This window comes from Oncorhynchus mykiss, chromosome 4 (genome assembly GCF_057628025.1).
Source record: "Oncorhynchus mykiss isolate SJ-2025 chromosome 4, ASM5762802v1, whole genome shotgun sequence".
NCBI classification, from domain to species: Eukaryota; Metazoa; Chordata; class Actinopteri; order Salmoniformes; family Salmonidae; genus Oncorhynchus; species Oncorhynchus mykiss.
In genome coordinates this window covers 69,060,269-69,077,685 of record NC_143025.1, presented here as the reverse complement: position 1 = coordinate 69,077,685, position 17,417 = coordinate 69,060,269, and the positions used below count along the sequence as shown (strand labels likewise).

Sequence of the window (17,417 nt, the reverse complement as noted above, 5' to 3'; positions counted from 1 at the left end):
TGACTCTGTTCCTTGGCCAGTCAGTGTATAATGACTAAACCCATACACACACTGACAGTTTGGCACACGCTCAAAGAAACACCAATCCCAGGTAGCCATTTCCAATAATACGAAATCACTGACAAAGTGGAGTAATACTGGCAACATAATGTAATATATATTGAAATGGACTGGATTTATGTTTCTTTCATCTGAGTAGAGGACTGCCGTACCTGAGTTGGAGATAGGGCCCCAGTAAGGAGAGTCAAACTCGTATTCAGCCTTCAGAATCTGCTCATAGAGCTTGGTGTCGTTCTCGTCATAGAATGGAGGGCATCCACACAAACTGTGGTAGGGCAAGAGCACAGAGGCATCCTATGAGATGTGACATGTGTTTGAATTATTTTGTACAAAATGAATCCCATCATTCTCCTTTTTTTGATGTAATCACTGATCTGACATGAGTTTACTGGTGGGTTTACTGGTGTAAGCCATGAAATGTACACCTTGCTCTGACCCTATCCAATTATGTTATACAGTACATACAGTACCAGTCAAAAGTTTGGACACACCTACTCGTTTTTCTTTATTTTTACAATTTTCTACATTGTAAAATAATCCAAACCCAATGTATCACTGCTTGGATTCAAGTGACACTGACAGAAGATCGACTAGGGGTATTTAATTGCCACTGGTTTAGACCTGCTGACACATTGGCTAAAATGACTGCTGACTACTGTAGTGTTACTGCAACATTTATGGACTATTGTAGTTTTACCTCCCTAATATTTCTCTTTTTCCAAATGTTGCAATTGACTGGTTGGTATCTCTGTTTGGATTCAAACGTCCTGCTACAAACGGTTGAGATATGAAGGAAGGTATTGCACTGATGTGTATTTGTATTTTATTGACAGGCCAGGGGTGATCCATAGATCAGGGCGGGGTGATAAATAATTGCCTACTCGACATCCTGCTCTGCAACATCATTGAAAACAACCCCCAACTAAGCAAAAAGAAAAATAAGCAACAGCGTAAATATAATGAAATATGTAGGCTTACATTTAAATTATTCTACTGTGGGCTACTGCTTATTATTGTAGTTGCACGAAAGTGAACATTTTAGATTGCTCCATATTTCCAAATGGTTTATGTTATACAGTATATTCTGTAAATAACAAAATGTTCCTATTACATAAAACAGAGGCATATATTTGAGGTTGATATATACCGTGCTCGACTCTCACAACACAAAGAAGCGATTCTGGAGAAGATGTTGCAGGTCCAACGTGAGAGAACACTTGGGAAAGAGACCAGATGACATTAACATCATAGTTTTGTGTACAATGTGATCAGATGTAATACATGATACAGTATAAGTACTACTCTGAAATTCTTCACTGTAACAACTGGGAATCCTGGGACGTCTCATGAGGACTTTACAGGGTGTCTCACTACAGGAAGAGGTTTAACTGAAGTGACGAAGGAAGAGAATAATGTTATCCTGGCTTTCTGTTCCATCGTCTGTTGTGCTGGGACTGATATTGAAGTAGCACTGCAGCAGATTCCAGGATTTCAATATGAATGCTTGCCCTAGATTTAAGGATCTGATACTTACTCCTTTCAAACCACATGTACTGCAACCTACACTCCTTTCAAACCACATGTATTGCACTCCTTACCACAAACATTCTGTACCTTAATATATTGTAATTATCTGTTTTCCTGAATGATTTATTGTTCTTGTCTGTCCCTCACTCTCTTGACAGCTGGTAAACCTGTCATCCTGGTAGTGCTGCATCATACCTTCAATCCAGACTACACTGTATCTAACAGTAGCAGACTAGTGACCAGAGGTGATGTAATACTCACAGTGGACTGTCTCTTTCATGAGAGCCAGGGACTACAGGAGTGTCGTTGCATTGAAAAGTAGTCAAAAAGATTCTGAGGTTCAACATATAACCAAAGGTAAGCCATTTCACTTGTATTCCACATGATGGCGATAGAGTTGAATATTGGTGTATACTTATTGTTGACACAAGAGACACATTCTCATTGTTTTCCATACAAACATTCACATATGTTACCCTCTTTTCAGAAGAATCTGCTGCTCAGCTGCTGTGCCTGTTGATGTTCCACTGACAATGATATAATCACTCGCCTTGTGAATCAAGATGACTGACACTGGATTATACACCAGTTGCGGTCAGAGCTGTTTATGATGAGGAAGGAGGATTTTTTGTTGTTGTAATGAGCATGGCCTTATTTCTATTACAGCATATTCCATTCATATTCCATTCACCCAGCTCAATGTAACGTTGATAGGTTAAGGCTACAACATTATCCTCAAATTTTCCATATACCCATCATGAGGTTGTTACAGCCAAGCCTGAATGAAAGTTTACAACGTAGCTGCACACAGGTCAAGAGAAAATGTTGAGGTGAATGTTAGCTTATGCTTTCAGTACTAGATTCAGTCTCTGCTGCTTTGATTGGGTGGACAACATGTCAGTTCATGTTGCAAGAGCTCTGGTAGGTTGGAGCACGTCCTCCGGAAGTTGTCATAATTACTGTGGAAGTCTATTGAAGGGGGTGAGAACCAAGAGCCACCTAGGTTTTGTATTGAAGTCAATGTACCAAGAGGAGGACGGAAGCTAGCTGTCCTCCGGCTACACCATGCTGCTACCCTGCAGAGTGCTGTTGAGGCTACTGTCGACCTTCATTGCAAAACAGTGTGTTTAAATAAATTATTTGGTGACGGGAATATATTTACTTTCGTTTTCTAAAAAGGATAACTTAAATGTCTGACCATTTAAAAAAAAACGAAAATCACTAGGGAGGATAGTCCTCCCCATCCTTCTCTGAGGAGCCTCCACTGTATACATATAGTTTACACTACAGTTTGGACTGCAGTTGAACACATACTAAACACTATCCTGACAATGACATATTTCATCGAGCACGACATCGACTGAAGCTATATTATATCAACTGAAATGAAGGAATTTGATATGTATATGATATATATATTTTGTGACATTGAGACATTAGGGCGGGGGGGGGGGGGCATAAATACTCTAAAATATTTGCATTGACAATCAAAAAGCTAGTATAAGCTATTTGAAAGCAACCTGTTTACACATGCACATGGAGGGCATCAGACACATGTGAATCATTACAGAAATTAGGTAAAAAAATTAGAAATGTTGACATATCAGTTATATTCTTGCAGGGCTCAACCCTCACAACAGGATTGCTCTTAATGTAAGGCAATAGCATTGTAAGGTCAATGACTAAATTAAGCAGATTTTTTTGGTCACCATGGGAGTTGCTGTGTATACAGCAATATACAATATATATACAGAACATAAAACGATCTGTTTTGTCAGAAGCAGTTTGGACTTATCCTATTTTATATATAATGTAAATCCACGTGATATACTGACCCTTTTAGTTTCACTTTCTTATTATAAGAAGTCAGTGAGTTCAGAGAATATTTCAAGAGTGAAAGTAAATGCTTCGACAGACACGGTGCAGAAGCAGGTTCGTTATTTCATTGAATCTCTTTTCATGAATGCAATGTTCAAATTGTTATTGCTTTGTCTATCTTGATGGGCTCATTGACATTGACAACATTTAGAAGTTCAGTATGCACCTTGATGTTCTGCGGTAGTGCACACTGTATCGGACAAACTGTCATTTGAGCGTCTTGCATGTGTTCTCACGCATTACATTACATTGAATTATTACATTGAAAATCAGATGATCTTTGTGAAGCAGCGTCAATTAAAATTGAAAATGGGCAACAAGGTAAAGAATAGGACAAAAAAAATCATTAATAATAACCAGATAAATGTTAACTTTGAATAATGTTTCGAACCAGCACTTAAAGTAGACCTATGTATTTCTCTTTCCAATGTAAACTGTCTACCACCTGCAGATGCAGATGCACCCCAAGGTAAGCTGAAGGACTATGCATGTGACACCTTCACAATCTTACCTTATTAATGCAATGAGGAAATCCAGAAACACTTGGAGGATAGTGGAAGTTGATAAAAGTGTTTCTTTACTGTTTCAGCACATAGCCTTCCACAGGAATTTACAGATGGATTTTATATCCTATTTAAAAATGGTTGGCCAATGGGGTGATACTGATGGTTTATTGGAACGGGTGGTTTGTTTACATAGCAGGTTATAATGACTAAAGTAGCAGGTTAGGAGAATTAACGTGGCAGCGATGGCGGACTTACCATTTCATACTGACCAAACCTGAGGTGCTCGTGGGTATATGCTCTTAAAAACCAATGAGGAGATGGGAGGGGCCGGACTTGCAGCGGGATGAGCGTCACAAATATAACCTACTTCTTAGCCTGGCCACGCAGACGCTCGCGTGCAGTGTGGGTGCAAGGACTGAATAACATGTTTGTGTACATTTATTTTGCAACGCTCACGCAGCATGTTAGGCAGAAGAGGCATTTGCCTCAGGCTTCACATCATCAATGAGCTGGGCATATTTAAGATACATATTTTAAAAATAAATGTCAGATTTGTCTTTTTGTAGCAGGTTAGGAGAATTAACGTAGAATGTTAGGAATATTGGGTTAATGTTAGGGTTAGCTAAAATGACAAAAGCTGGATCCCTTCTAGCCGTACTGCAGGCCCGTGCATTGTTTCACACAATATGATTGCAAACTAATATGATTCATTGAAAGTCAGCTGCAGCAAAAAAAGAAAGATTGAAAAATGACATATATTAACGCATTTCTTTAGTTAAAAGAAAGGTGCCGCTGATAATACTGCCATCATCGTCGAGGCAGAGGGCACGATGGAGACGAGCCCAGACACAGGGTAATTCCACTGTAAAAAAAAAAATGAAATTCAGAGCTTTCTTATATCGCTCAGATATAGAACAGCCACTTCTAAACATACCTACTTTTAACTTAATTTTTGACTGATAAGTTTCTATGGCATAATAGCAGTAAGGTCAAATTCAATGTTTCCTCAAATAATTGTTTATGTTTTGGTGACGGCTCAACTGCGGCCCCTCATGATTTTCTGTGCCCCCCCCACCATCAACAATTCCACAACTACTACCTTATACACACAAGTGTAAAGGGATAAAGAATATGTACATAAAGATATATGAATGAGTGATGGTACAGAACGGCATAGGAAAGATGCAGTAGATGGTATTGAGTACAGTATATACATATACATATGAGATGAGTAATGTAGGGTATATAAACAAAGTGGCATAGTTTAAAGTGGCTAGTGATATATGTATTACATAAAGATGGCAAGATGCAGTAGATGATATAGAGTACAGTATATACATATACATATGAGATGAGTAATGTAGGGTATGTAAACATTATATTAAGTTGCATTGTTTAAAGTGGCTAGTGATACATTTTTTCCATCAATTTCCATTATTAAAGTGGCTGGAGTTCAGTCAGTATGTTGGCAGCAGCCACTCAATGTTAGTGGTGGCTGTTTAACAGTCTGATGGCCTTGAGATAGAAGCTGTTTTTCATTCTCTCGGTCCCTGCTTTGATGCACCTGTACTGACCTCGCCTTCTGGATGATAGCGGGGTGAACAGGAAGTGGCTATGGTGGTTGTTGTCCTTGATGATCTTTATGGCCTCCCTGTGACATCGGGTGGTGTAGGTGTCCTGGAGGGCAGGTAGTTTGCCCCCGGTGATGCTTTGTGGTGCAGACCTCACTACCCTCTGGAGAGCCTTACGGTTGTCGGCGGAGCAGTTGCCGTACCAGGCGGTGATACAGCCCGACAGGATGCTCTCGATTGTGCATCTGTAGAAGTTTGTGAGTGCTTTTGGTGACAAGCCAAATTTCTTCAGCCTCCTGAGGTTGAAGAGGCGCTGCTGCGCCTTCTTCACAACGTTGTCTGTGTGGGTGGACCAGTTCAGTTTGTCCGTGATGTGTACGCCGAGGAACTTTAAACTTACTACACTCTCCACTACTGTCCCGTCGATGTGGATAGGGGGGTGCTCCCTCTACTGTTTCCTGAAGTCCACATTCATCTCCTTTGTTTTGTTGACGTTGAGTGTGAGGTTATTTTCCTGACACCACGCTCAGAGGGCCCTCACCTCCTCCCTGTAGGTCGTCTCGTCGTTGTTGGTAATCAAGCCTACCACTGTAGTGTCGTCCGCAAACTTGATGTTTGATTTGGAGGCGTGCATGGCCACGCAGTCGTGGGTGAACAGGGAGTACAGGAGAGGGCTACATTTAGAAATCTATGTTATTCAATTATTGCACCCACCACACTGCTCGAACGCGCCAACGAGCACCTGCATCGCCAAGGGCTAAAATAGAAGTCAGTTCTATTTCTGACACAGATCACGCTGCAAGTCCTGCCTCCAATGTGACGCTGCAAGTCCTGCCTCACATTGGTGCGGCTGGCTTCCGGGTTGGATGGCGCCGTGTTAAGAAGCAGTGCGGCTTGGTTGGGTTGTGTATCGGAGGACACATGACTTTCAACCTTCGTCTCTCCCGAGCCCGTACGGGAGTTGTAGCGATGAGACAAGACCAACCAAAAGTGGTTATCATGGAATAGGCTGAGGGTTCATCCACTGAAGTGAATACTTGCGTGTTGATCAGAGTGAGCAGGGCTTAAAGATCTGACAATGCTCTCTAGTTTACCTCAGACATTTCCTGTATCTCTATAGGGTCGACGATGGACAAATTCTTCACTGTTGTGACTGGGAATACTCTGGGGTCTCATGAGGAATTAATCAACCGTCTTGCTGCCAAAAGACACTTAACTGAAGTGACTTCACTAGAGGAGAGTGATGTCATCCTGGCTTTCTGTCCCATTGTCTCTCGTGCTGGGACTGATGTTGAAGCAGCACTGCAGCAGATTCCAGGTAATCAATATCCATGAACATTGTCAAAACGTTAATGATTCATTAATCAGGTATGTTTACGTGATTATTGTTACTGTTATACCCTCTCTCTTGACAGCTGGTAAACCTGTCATTCTGGTAGTGCTGCATCACACCTTCAATCCAGACTACACTGTACCTGACAGTAGCAGACTAGTGACCAGAGGTGATGTAATACTCACAGTGGACTGTCTCTTCCATGAGAACCAGGGACTACTGGAGTGTCCTCGCAATGAAGAAGCAATTCTAAAGATTCTGGACAGGCCAGATATACAGCCAAAGGTAGTTTCTGGTTCTTGTCAGCAAACAACTTATTATTAAATACAATACACATTCAAAAGCAGAGATTTGACACCAATTTTTTATTTTTTTTAATGTGCTATTGTCTTTAATAATATTCATAATTTGAAAACTAGTATTTGAATAAATTATAATAAATGATTCATTGTTTTGGATGAATGAGTAACAACCTCTCCTTCTAGACAAGTAATCCTGCTGCTCCAGAGAAGACCAGACAGAGAACCCCTGCTGTTTCAAATCCACCTGAAGGTACAGTCAGCACATGGGGATTCATTTTGACACTTTATTTACACTATGCATTGTCCTTCAGTGCTCACTCACTGCTGTTTTTTTCTATTGTTTTTTAGATGCTGTTAACGATGCTGACGAACGTCCTCCAGGTCTCAAGAACTCTGGGATTACAAAGCCACCTAAACAGGTTGGCATGAAGGCTACAGCTATGTCCATTTTCTTCTAGGCATTCTGTTGATATTTGATAACTAATAGAGTTACCTCATAACATATCGACATTAGAAATCACATTGAATGACACATAACAGTCTGCTTGTGGCAATTTATGTTGGACTTTTGAAATGAATATTCCCCCCCCAACAATTAACACAGGGTCTTTTCTATTATTTTTTAAAAGGAAACTAAACTTTTCTTTCTGTTGCAGCAGGACTATCCAACAAGTAAGTACTGTTATAAATGTAACATTAATATAATATGTTGCACAATAAATAGGTGTCATAGGGCCTTTTGAAACAGTTATCTACTGTCAAGCAGGGTGTTCCCTTCAAGGTAATCAATATCCATGAAACCATGTTAAAAGTGGTTATCATGGAATAAGCTGAGGGTTCATCCACTGAAGTGAATACTTGTGTGTTGATCAGAGTGAGCAGGGCTTAAAGATCTGACAATCCTCTCTAGTTTTCCTCAGACATTTCTTGTATCTTTATAGGGTCGACGATGGACAAATTCTTCACTGTTGTGACTGGGAATACTCTGGGGTCTCATGAGGAATTAATTCATTGTCTCGCTGCCAAAAGACACTTAACTGAAGTGACGTCACTAGAGGAGAGTGATGTCATCCTGGCTTTCTGTCCCATTGTCTCTTGTGCTGGGACTGATATTGAAGTAGCACTGCAGCAGATTCCAGGTAATCAATATCCATGAAGAACATTGTCAAAACGTTAATGATTCATTAATCAGGTATGTTTACGTGATTATTGTTACTGTTATCCCCTCTCTCTTGACAGCTGGTAAACCTGTCATCCTGGTAGTGCTGCAACATACCTTCGATCCAGACTACACTGTATCTAACAGTAACAGACTAGTGACCAGAGGTGATGTAATACTCACAGTGGACTGTCTCTTCCATGAGAGCCAGAGACGACAGGAGTGTCCTCGATATGAAGAAGCAATTGAAAAGATTCTAAAGGCTCTTGACAAAGGTCCTGAGGTAAAGCATCAATGTATCAACTTATCTTCTAAAATAAGGGTTCAATAATATAAAAGTAAAAATCAATACCTTCATTGTGAAGGATGGAAAATCTGTGTGGGTGGGGTTCAGACTTTTGGGACTCTTCCATAGGTTCCATTATGCAGACCAAGCTAAATGAAGAAGGAAAACAAATAGGAGTTGACGAATGTAATGTCCTTTTTGTGTTTGTTTGTTTTTTACAGAACAAAGATCAGTGGGCCAGACTGGTATGCCAATACTTTGTAAATTACACATTTCTAAATAACATATTATACTGTATTGACCCATTTTCATATAACTAACTTTGAGAAATGTGTTCTGTATGTTAATGATTCCTAAAAATGTTTGTACTGAAAGTAAAACTAATATACAGATGTAAGCCTAGATAAGTAGTGCAGATATAAAACTCAACTTATTTGGCATCTTTCTAATACATGATTTTCTTATCTTTCTCCAGAGGAAGATTCTCTGGATCTGCGGTGTTATTGGTGTAGGCTGGGGCATATACACTTCTTATAGAAGGATTAAAGAAACATGCTTTCACTTTTTGCAATAAAACGGTGCCAATCTAAGGTAATTACACAGCTGTAAGAGGAGTGCCAGTTGTATTTCACATCAGATATCAATTTTCCAATGTGATATCCTTGAAAAAGAATAAAGGAAGATAGAGGACCAGCGAATTGCTTTGTGTCATCTTTCCCACCAACACAGACACAAATGATAAAATAAAATAAAATTGTATCAAATAAAATCAAATGTTATTTGTCACATGCACCGAACACAACAGGTGTAGTAGACCTTACAGTGAAATGCTTACTTACAAGCCCTTAACCAACAATGCAGTTAAAAAAAGAAAAAGGTGTTAAGTTAAAAAATAGATTCAGTTGAAGTCTGAAGTTTACATACATTTAGGTTGGAGTCATTAAAACTCGTTGTTCAACCACTCCACACATGTCTTGTTAACAAACGATAGTTTTGGCAAGTCAGTTAGGACATCTACTTTGTCAGTGACAACAATTTATTATTTCTATGTTTATTTATTTATTTCACTTAAAATTCACTGTATCACAATTCCAGTGGGTGAGAAGTTTACATACACTAAGCTGACTGTGCCTTTAAACAACATAAAAAATCCAGAAAACGATGTCATGGCTTTAGAAGCTTCTGATACGCTAACTGACATCATTTGAGTCAATTGGAGGTGTACCTGTGGATGTTTCCTCCTTCCTCTGACACCGCCTAGTATAGAGGTCCTGGATGGCAGGAATCTTGGCCCCAGTGATGTACTGGGCCGTACGCACTACCCTCTGTAGTGCCTTGCGGACTCCATAATTCTTAAATTAAATTAAGAAGTTTGGAACCACCAAGGCTCTTCCGAGAGCTGGCCGAAGGGCCAAACTGAGCAATTGGGGGAGAAGGGCCTTGGTCAGGGAGGTGACCAAGAACCTGACGGTCACTCTGACCGAGAACGGGTGTACAATGCTTTAAGGAAGTGGAGCCAAGTATCCATTATCTCTCATGTAAGCTTGCCAACCATTTAGGAGAAGCAAGCAGCTCTTTGTGTAAGAAGTATATAATGACTGTGTACGACTCAAACTTTGAGTTTCCTCTCCGATTTATCCCGAGTGTGATCTCCCTTGCAATTGCTTGAACAAACTCTTATTAACTGGATAATGAGCTCTGCCTGGTCCTTGATACGAGATTTCCTCAACAATGTTTACTATGTTACGTCTAGTCTAAGAGACCAGGCTTATTCATTTGCTCTACTAAGTTGAGTGTGGCAGTGCTGGCACCTTTCCATCCTTCCCTGCTCCTTCAGTAATCAAGGTACAGGCCTAGTCCTACAAGCGAGCCACCTTAGTCAAATAAATCAGTGATGTGACTGACAGGGAGTAGAAATTCTTAACCTGGTCCGAAATATTTCCCCTGAGGGGGAAGAAGTTATGGCAACAAAGAGGAGGAGAGATACCTTCCACTGTTCTGTTCTAGCCACAACATGCTCTTCCACACACACACACTCTCACACACATTCCTTGCTGCTGCAGACCTTAGCCTGATTCCCAGTCTGTTTGTGCCATCCTGCCAACTCCTTGTCACTCACGGTGATGCCAACGGTTTGGCTTGACAATGACAGCAATGGAGTTGGCTACAGACACCTAGCCAACTCACACTGCATTACAAACACACACATTAACTGCACTACGCCCCCCCCCCCCACCCCCCCACCCGCCCTCTTGTGATGCTGGCCAGGAAACTCGTGTGGACCAGAGTGTCAGAGGTACTACACCTTCTATGTATCTCTATCTCTCTTTATGTGTCGCTATGGGTCAGGAGACTCGTTATTACATTTGAAAGGACAAAAAAGCTATTACATTATTGGCAGTTATTACATTATGGACTACTCAATAATGGAGCTAAGATTGTCCACTCCTTGTTAAGTATGTCAGTCATCAGTCTTTTACATCTTGTTTAAAGGCCAGTAGATTACCTAATGACATATACACTGAGTATACCAAACATTAGGAACATCTTCACAATATTGAGTTGCACCCCCTCCCCCCACACCTTTCGCCCTCGGAACAGCCTCAATTTGTCGGCGTATGGCCTCTACAAGGTGTCTAAAATGTTCCACAGGGATGCTGGCCCATGTTGACTCCAATGCTCCCCACAGTTGTGTCGAGTTGGCTGGTGCACCATTCTCGATACACACAGGAAACTGTTGAGTGTGAAAAACTCAGAAGCGTTGCAGTTCTTGACACAAACCGGTGCACCTGGCACCTACTATCATACCCTGTTCAAAGGTACTTTATTTTAAAAAAAATATTTCAACTTTATTTAAAACTTATTCAGGATCGTTGGCTCCCCATGTGATGGTTGAGCTAACGTAGGCTAATGTGATTAGCATGAGGTTGTAAGTAACAAGAACATTTCCCAGGACATAGACATATCTGAAATTCTTGTTTATCTAACTGCACTGTCCAATTTATAGTAGCTATTAGAGTTGCCTCTGATCTGGCAAACTCAAACACAAACACATACTTCATTTGTAAACGATGTCTGAGTGTTGGAGCGTGCCTTTGGCTATCTGTAAATAAAATAAATAAGAACATGGTGCCGTTTGGTTTGCTTAATATAAGGAATTTGAATTGATTTATACTTTCACTTTTGATACTTAAGTATATTTAAAAACAAATACTTTTAGACTTTGACTCATGTAGGATTTTACTGTGTGACTTTCACTTTTACTTGAGTCATTTTCTATTAATGTCTATTTATTTTTGCTCAAGTATGACAATTGGGTACTTTTTTCAATACTGCATTTAGTTCCAGTGAAGGGAAATCGTGACGCTACAACATACAATGACATTCTAGACGATTCTGTGCTTCCAACTTTGTGGCAACAATTTGGGGAAGGCCCTTTCCTGTTTCAGCATGACAATGCCCCTGTGCACGAAGCGAAGTCCATACAGAAATGGTTTGTCAAGATCTGTGTGGGAGAACTTGACTGGCCCAAAGGTGTTCAACCCCATCGAACACCGACTGCGAGCCAGGTCTAATCGCCCAACATCAGTGCCCGACCTCACTAATACTCTTGTGGCTAAATTGAAGAAAGTTCCCGCAGCAATGTTCCAACGTCTAGTGGAATCCTTCCCAGAAGAGTGGAGAAGAGTACACCCAGGAAACTGTTGAGTGTGAAAAATTCAGAAGCGTTGCAGTTCTTGACACAAATCGGTGCGCCTGGCACCTACTATCATACCCTGTTCAAAGGTACTTTATTTAAAAATATATATTTATATTTAAACTTTATTTAAAACTTATTCAGGATCGGTGGCTCCCCATGTGATGGTTGAGCTAATGTAGGCTAATGCGATTAGCATGAGGTTGTAAGTAACAAGAACATTTCCCAGGACATAGACATATCTGAAATTCTTGTTAATCTAACTGCACTGTCAAATTTATAGTAGCAATTACAGTGAAAGAATACCATGCTATTGTTTGAGGAGAATGCACAATTTTGAACTTGAAAAGTTATTAAACAAATTAGGCACATTTGGGCAGTCTTGATACAAAATCTTGAACAGAAATGCAATGGTTCATTGGATCAGTCTTAAATGTTGCACATACACTGCTGCCATCTAATGGCCAGAATCTAAATTGCACCTTTACCAGATCTAATGTGCTATATTCTCCAACATTCCTTTCACATTTCCACAAACTTCAAAGTGTTTCCTTTAAAAATGGTACCAAGAATATGCATATCCTTGCTTCAGGTCCTGAGCTACAGACAGTTAGATTTGGATATGTCTTCCTAGGCGAATATTGAAAAAAAAGTGTCCGATCCTTAAGAGTTAAATTCAGTTAAAACAAATCCTTATATTGTTAAACAAATCCAATTGTGAGCCACCCTATGAGACTTCTGATCACGGCCGGTTGTGATAAAGCCTGGGATCGAACCAGGGTCTGTAGTGACCCTGCTAGCACTGCGATGCAGTGCCTTAGACCGCTGCGCCACTCGAGAGCATAAAGATGCACTATGCAGAAATCTTTCTGCCATTTCCTGGTTGCTAAAATGTCCCATATATAACAAATATATTTTCCATAACCCAAAATATTGTACTTTCAGCTGTTTGAAGCTGGTTTACAAAACCAAAAGTATAACACGCAAAAACTAAACTTAAGCACGGGAAGCATAGATATAACATTTCTATGTGAATTTAGTTGGGTCGCCCAAAAAGTGACATACACTACATGGCCAAAAGTATGTGGACAACCCTTCAAATTAGTGGATTTGGCTATTTCAGCCACACCCGTTGTTGACAGATGTATAAAATCGAGCACACAGCCATGCAATCTCCTTAGACAAACATTGGCACTAGAATGGCCTTACTGAGGAGCTCAGTGACTTTCAACGTGGCACTGTCACAGGATGCCACCTTAGCAACAAGTCAGTTTGTGAAATTTCTGCACATCTAGAGCTGCACCAGTCAACTGTACGTGCTGTTATTGTGAAATGGAAACGTCTAGGAGCAACAACGGCTCAGCTGCGAAGTGGTAAGCCACACAAGCTCACAGAACGGTACCGCCGAGTGCTGAAAGGTGTTGCGCGTAAAACTGGTCTCTCCTCGGTTGCAACATTCCCTACAGAGTTCCAAACGGCCTCTGGAAGCAACATCATCACAAGAACTGTTCGTCGGGAGCGTCATGAAATGGGTTTCCATGGCCGAGCAGCCGCACACAAGCCTAAGATCACCATGGGCTATGCCAAGCGTTGGCTGGAGTGGTGTAAAGCTCACCGCCATTGGACTCTGGAGCAGTGGAAACGCGCTCTCTGGAGTGATGTATCACGCTTCACCATCTGGTAGTCCTACAGACGAATCTGGGTTTGGCGGATGCCAGGAGAACGCTACCTGCCTGAATGCATAGTGCCAACTGTAAAGTTTGGTGAGGAGAAATAATGGTCTGGGGCTGTTTTTCATGGTTCGGGCTAGGCCACTTAGTCAGTGATGTAAAGTACTTAAGTAAAAATAAAAATACTACATTCCTAAAGAAAATGATGTACTTTCTACTTTATACATTTCCCCTGACAGCCAAAAGTACTCGTTACCTTTTGAATGCTTAGCAGGACAGGAAAATGGTCTAATTCACACACATCAAGAGAACATTCCTGGTCATCCATACTGCCTCTGATCTGGCAAACTCAAACATATGCTTCGTTTGTAAATGATGTCTGAGTGTTGGAGCGAATCCCTTGGCTATCTGTAAATAAAACAAATAAGAACATGGTGCCGTTTGGTTTGCTAAATATAAGGAATTTGAATTGATTTATACTTTTACTTTAGACACTTAAATATATTTTAGCAATTACATTTACTTTTGATACTTAAGTATATTTAAAAACAAATACTTTTAGACTGACTCGTAGGATTTTACTGGGTGACTTTCACTTTTACTTGAGTCATTTTCTATTAATGTCTCTTTACTTTTACTCAAGTATGACATTTGGGTACTTTTTTCACTACTGCACTAAGTTCCAGTGAAGGGAAACGCTACAACAAACAATGACATTCTAGATGATTCTGCGCTTCCAACTTTGTGGCAACAATTTGGGGAAGGCCCTTTCCTGTTTCAGCGTGACAATGCCCCCGTGCACGAAGCGAAGTCCATACAGAAATGGTTTGTCAAGGTCTGTGTGGGAGAACTTGACTGGCCCAAAGGTGTTCAACCCCATCGAACACCTTTGGGATGAATTGGAACACTGACTGCGAGCCAGGACTAATCGCCCAACATCAGTGCCCGACCTCACTAATACTCTTGTGGCTAAATTGAAGGGAGTTCCAGCAGCAATGTTCCAACGTCTAGTGGAAAGCCTTCCCAGAAGTGTGGAGGCTGTTATAGCAGTGTAGGGGGGACCAACTCCATATTAATGTCCATGATTTGCAATGAGATGTTTGACGAGCAGGTGTCCACATACTTTTGGCAATGTAGTGTATTTCAGCTCTAAATATTTTGTCTTGCCCATTCACCCTCTGAATGGCACACACACAATCCATGTCTCAAGGATTAAAAATCCTTCTTTAACCTGTTTCCTCCCATTCATCTACACTGATTGAAGTAGTTTAACAAGTGATGTCAATAAGGGATCATAGCTGTCACCTGGATTCACCTAGTGAGTCTATGTCATGGAAAGAGCAGGTGTTTTTAAAGTTTAGTTCCATATGAAAAAAGTTTGCCAAAGGAGAGCTAAACTATCACTTCAATCCAGGCTCCAACAAGGAACTTCACTGCAGTAAAAAAACACTGGCCAGACTCCAGCCTGGCATTGGCTAGACTTCGAACCAGTCCTGCAGGTCTCTAAGTTCTCTGTGTACCATGATCCCTGGTGCTCTCTTAGTAATGATCTCACACACAGTGACTCTGTTCCTTGGCCAGTCAGTGTATAATGGCTAATCCCATACACACACTGACAGTTTGGCACACGCTCAAAGAAACACCAATCCCAGGTAGCCATTTCCAATAATACGAAATCACTGACAAAGTGGAGTAATACTGGCAACATAATGTAATATATATTGAAATGGACTGGATTTATGTCTCTTTCATCTGAGAGTGGAGGACTGCCATACCTGAGTTGGTAAACACAAATTGTGGTAGGGCAAGAGCACAGAGGCATCCTATGAGATGTGACATGTGTTTGAATTATTTTGTACAAAATGAATCAACATCATTGAAAACAACCCCCAACTATGCAAAATGAAAAATTAGCGACAGGGTAAATATAATGAAATATGTAGGCTTACATTTAAATTATTCTACTGTGGGCTACTGCTTATAGTTGCACGAAAGTGAACATTTTAGATTGCTCCATATTTCCAAATGGTTTATGTTATACAGTATATTATGTAAATAACAAATGTTCCTATTACATAAAACAGAGGCATATATTTGAGGTTGATATATACCGTGCTCGACACTCACAACACAAAGAAGCGATTCTGGAGAGGATGTTGCACAGAGGTCCAACGTGAGAGAACACTTGTATTTCTGGGAAAGAGACCAGATGACATTAACATCATAGTTTTGTGTACAATGTGATCAGATGTAATACATGATACAGTATAAGTATACTACTCTGAAATTCTTCACTGTAACAACTGGGAATCCTGGGACGTCTCATGAGGACTTTACAGGGTGTCTCATTACAGGAAGAGGTTTAACTGAAGTGACTAAGGAAGAGAATGATGTTATCCTGGCTTTCTGTTTCATCGTCTGTCGTGCTGGGAGTGATATTGAAGTAGCACTGCAGCAGATTCCAGGATTTCAATATGAATGCTTGCCCTAGATTTAAGGAGCTCCTTAAATCTCCTTTCAAACCACATGTACTGCAACCTACACTCCTTTCAAATCACATGTACTGCACTCCTTACCACAAAAATTCTGTACCTTAATATATTGTAATTATCTGTTTTCCTGAATGATTTATTGTTCTTGTCTGTCCCTCACTCTCTTGACAGCTGGTAAACCTGTCATCCTGGTAGTGCTGCATCATACCTTCAATCCAGACTACACTGTACCTGACAGTAGCAGACTAGTGACCAGAGGTGATGTAATACTCACAGTGGACTGTCTCTTTCATGAGAGCCAGGGACTACAGGAGTGTCATTGCATTGAAAAGTAGTCAAAAAGATTCTGAAGAGGTTCAACATATAACCAAAGGTAAGCCATTTCACTTGTATTCCACATGATGGTGATAAAGTTGAATACTGGTGTATACTTATTGTTGACACAAGAGACACATTCTCATTGTTTTCCATACAAACATTCACATATGTTACTTTTCAGAAGAATCTGCTGCTCAGCTGCTGTGCCTGTTGATGTTGCTGTTCCACTGACAATGATATAATCACTCGCCTTGTGAATCAAGATGACTGACACTGGATTATACACCAGTTGCGGTCAGAGCTGTTTATGATGAGGGAGGAGGATTTTTTGTTGTTGTAATGAGCATGGCCTTATTTCTATTACAGCATATTCCATTCATATTCCATTCACCCAGCTCAATGTAACGTCGATAGGTTAAGGCTACAACATTATCCTCAAATTTTCCATATACCCATCATGAGGTTGTTACAGCCAAGCCTGAATGAAAGTTTACAACGTAGCTGCACACAGGTCAAGAGAAAATGTTGAGGTGACAGACAGTGACATATTCAATACCGCCGTGCACACTTTTTCCTGCATCTAGCAGTTGTAAACTAGAGTTTTTATTGGACAAATTC

General features: G+C 40.6%; 1 protein-coding gene across 6 annotated transcripts; it reads left to right on the top strand.

Annotated features, from left to right (window-relative positions):
• Positions 1-3,267: 3,267 nt before the first annotated feature.
• On the top strand, positions 3,268-9,315 carry LOC149984117 (uncharacterized). Of its 6 annotated transcripts, none has more exons than XM_090232864.1 (11): positions 3,436-3,519; positions 3,917-3,934; positions 6,663-6,860; positions 6,958-7,160; positions 7,361-7,427; positions 7,526-7,596; positions 7,837-7,849; positions 8,119-8,316; positions 8,417-8,619; positions 8,844-8,867; positions 9,098-9,315. In XM_090232864.1, exons 3-11 carry the CDS (start codon positions 6,671-6,673, stop codon positions 9,194-9,196), a joined length of 1,068 nt encoding a protein of 355 aa, XP_090088990.1. In that variant the 5' UTR covers positions 3,436-3,519; positions 3,917-3,934; positions 6,663-6,670; the 3' UTR covers positions 9,197-9,315. The 6 variants fall into 6 exon arrangements, with proteins under 6 accessions (XP_090088989.1, XP_090088987.1, XP_090088985.1 ...); XM_090232862.1 differs by having other exon boundaries at positions 7,834-7,849; XM_090232860.1 differs by having other exon boundaries at positions 7,807-7,849.
• Positions 9,316-17,417: the final 8,102 nt, after the last annotated feature.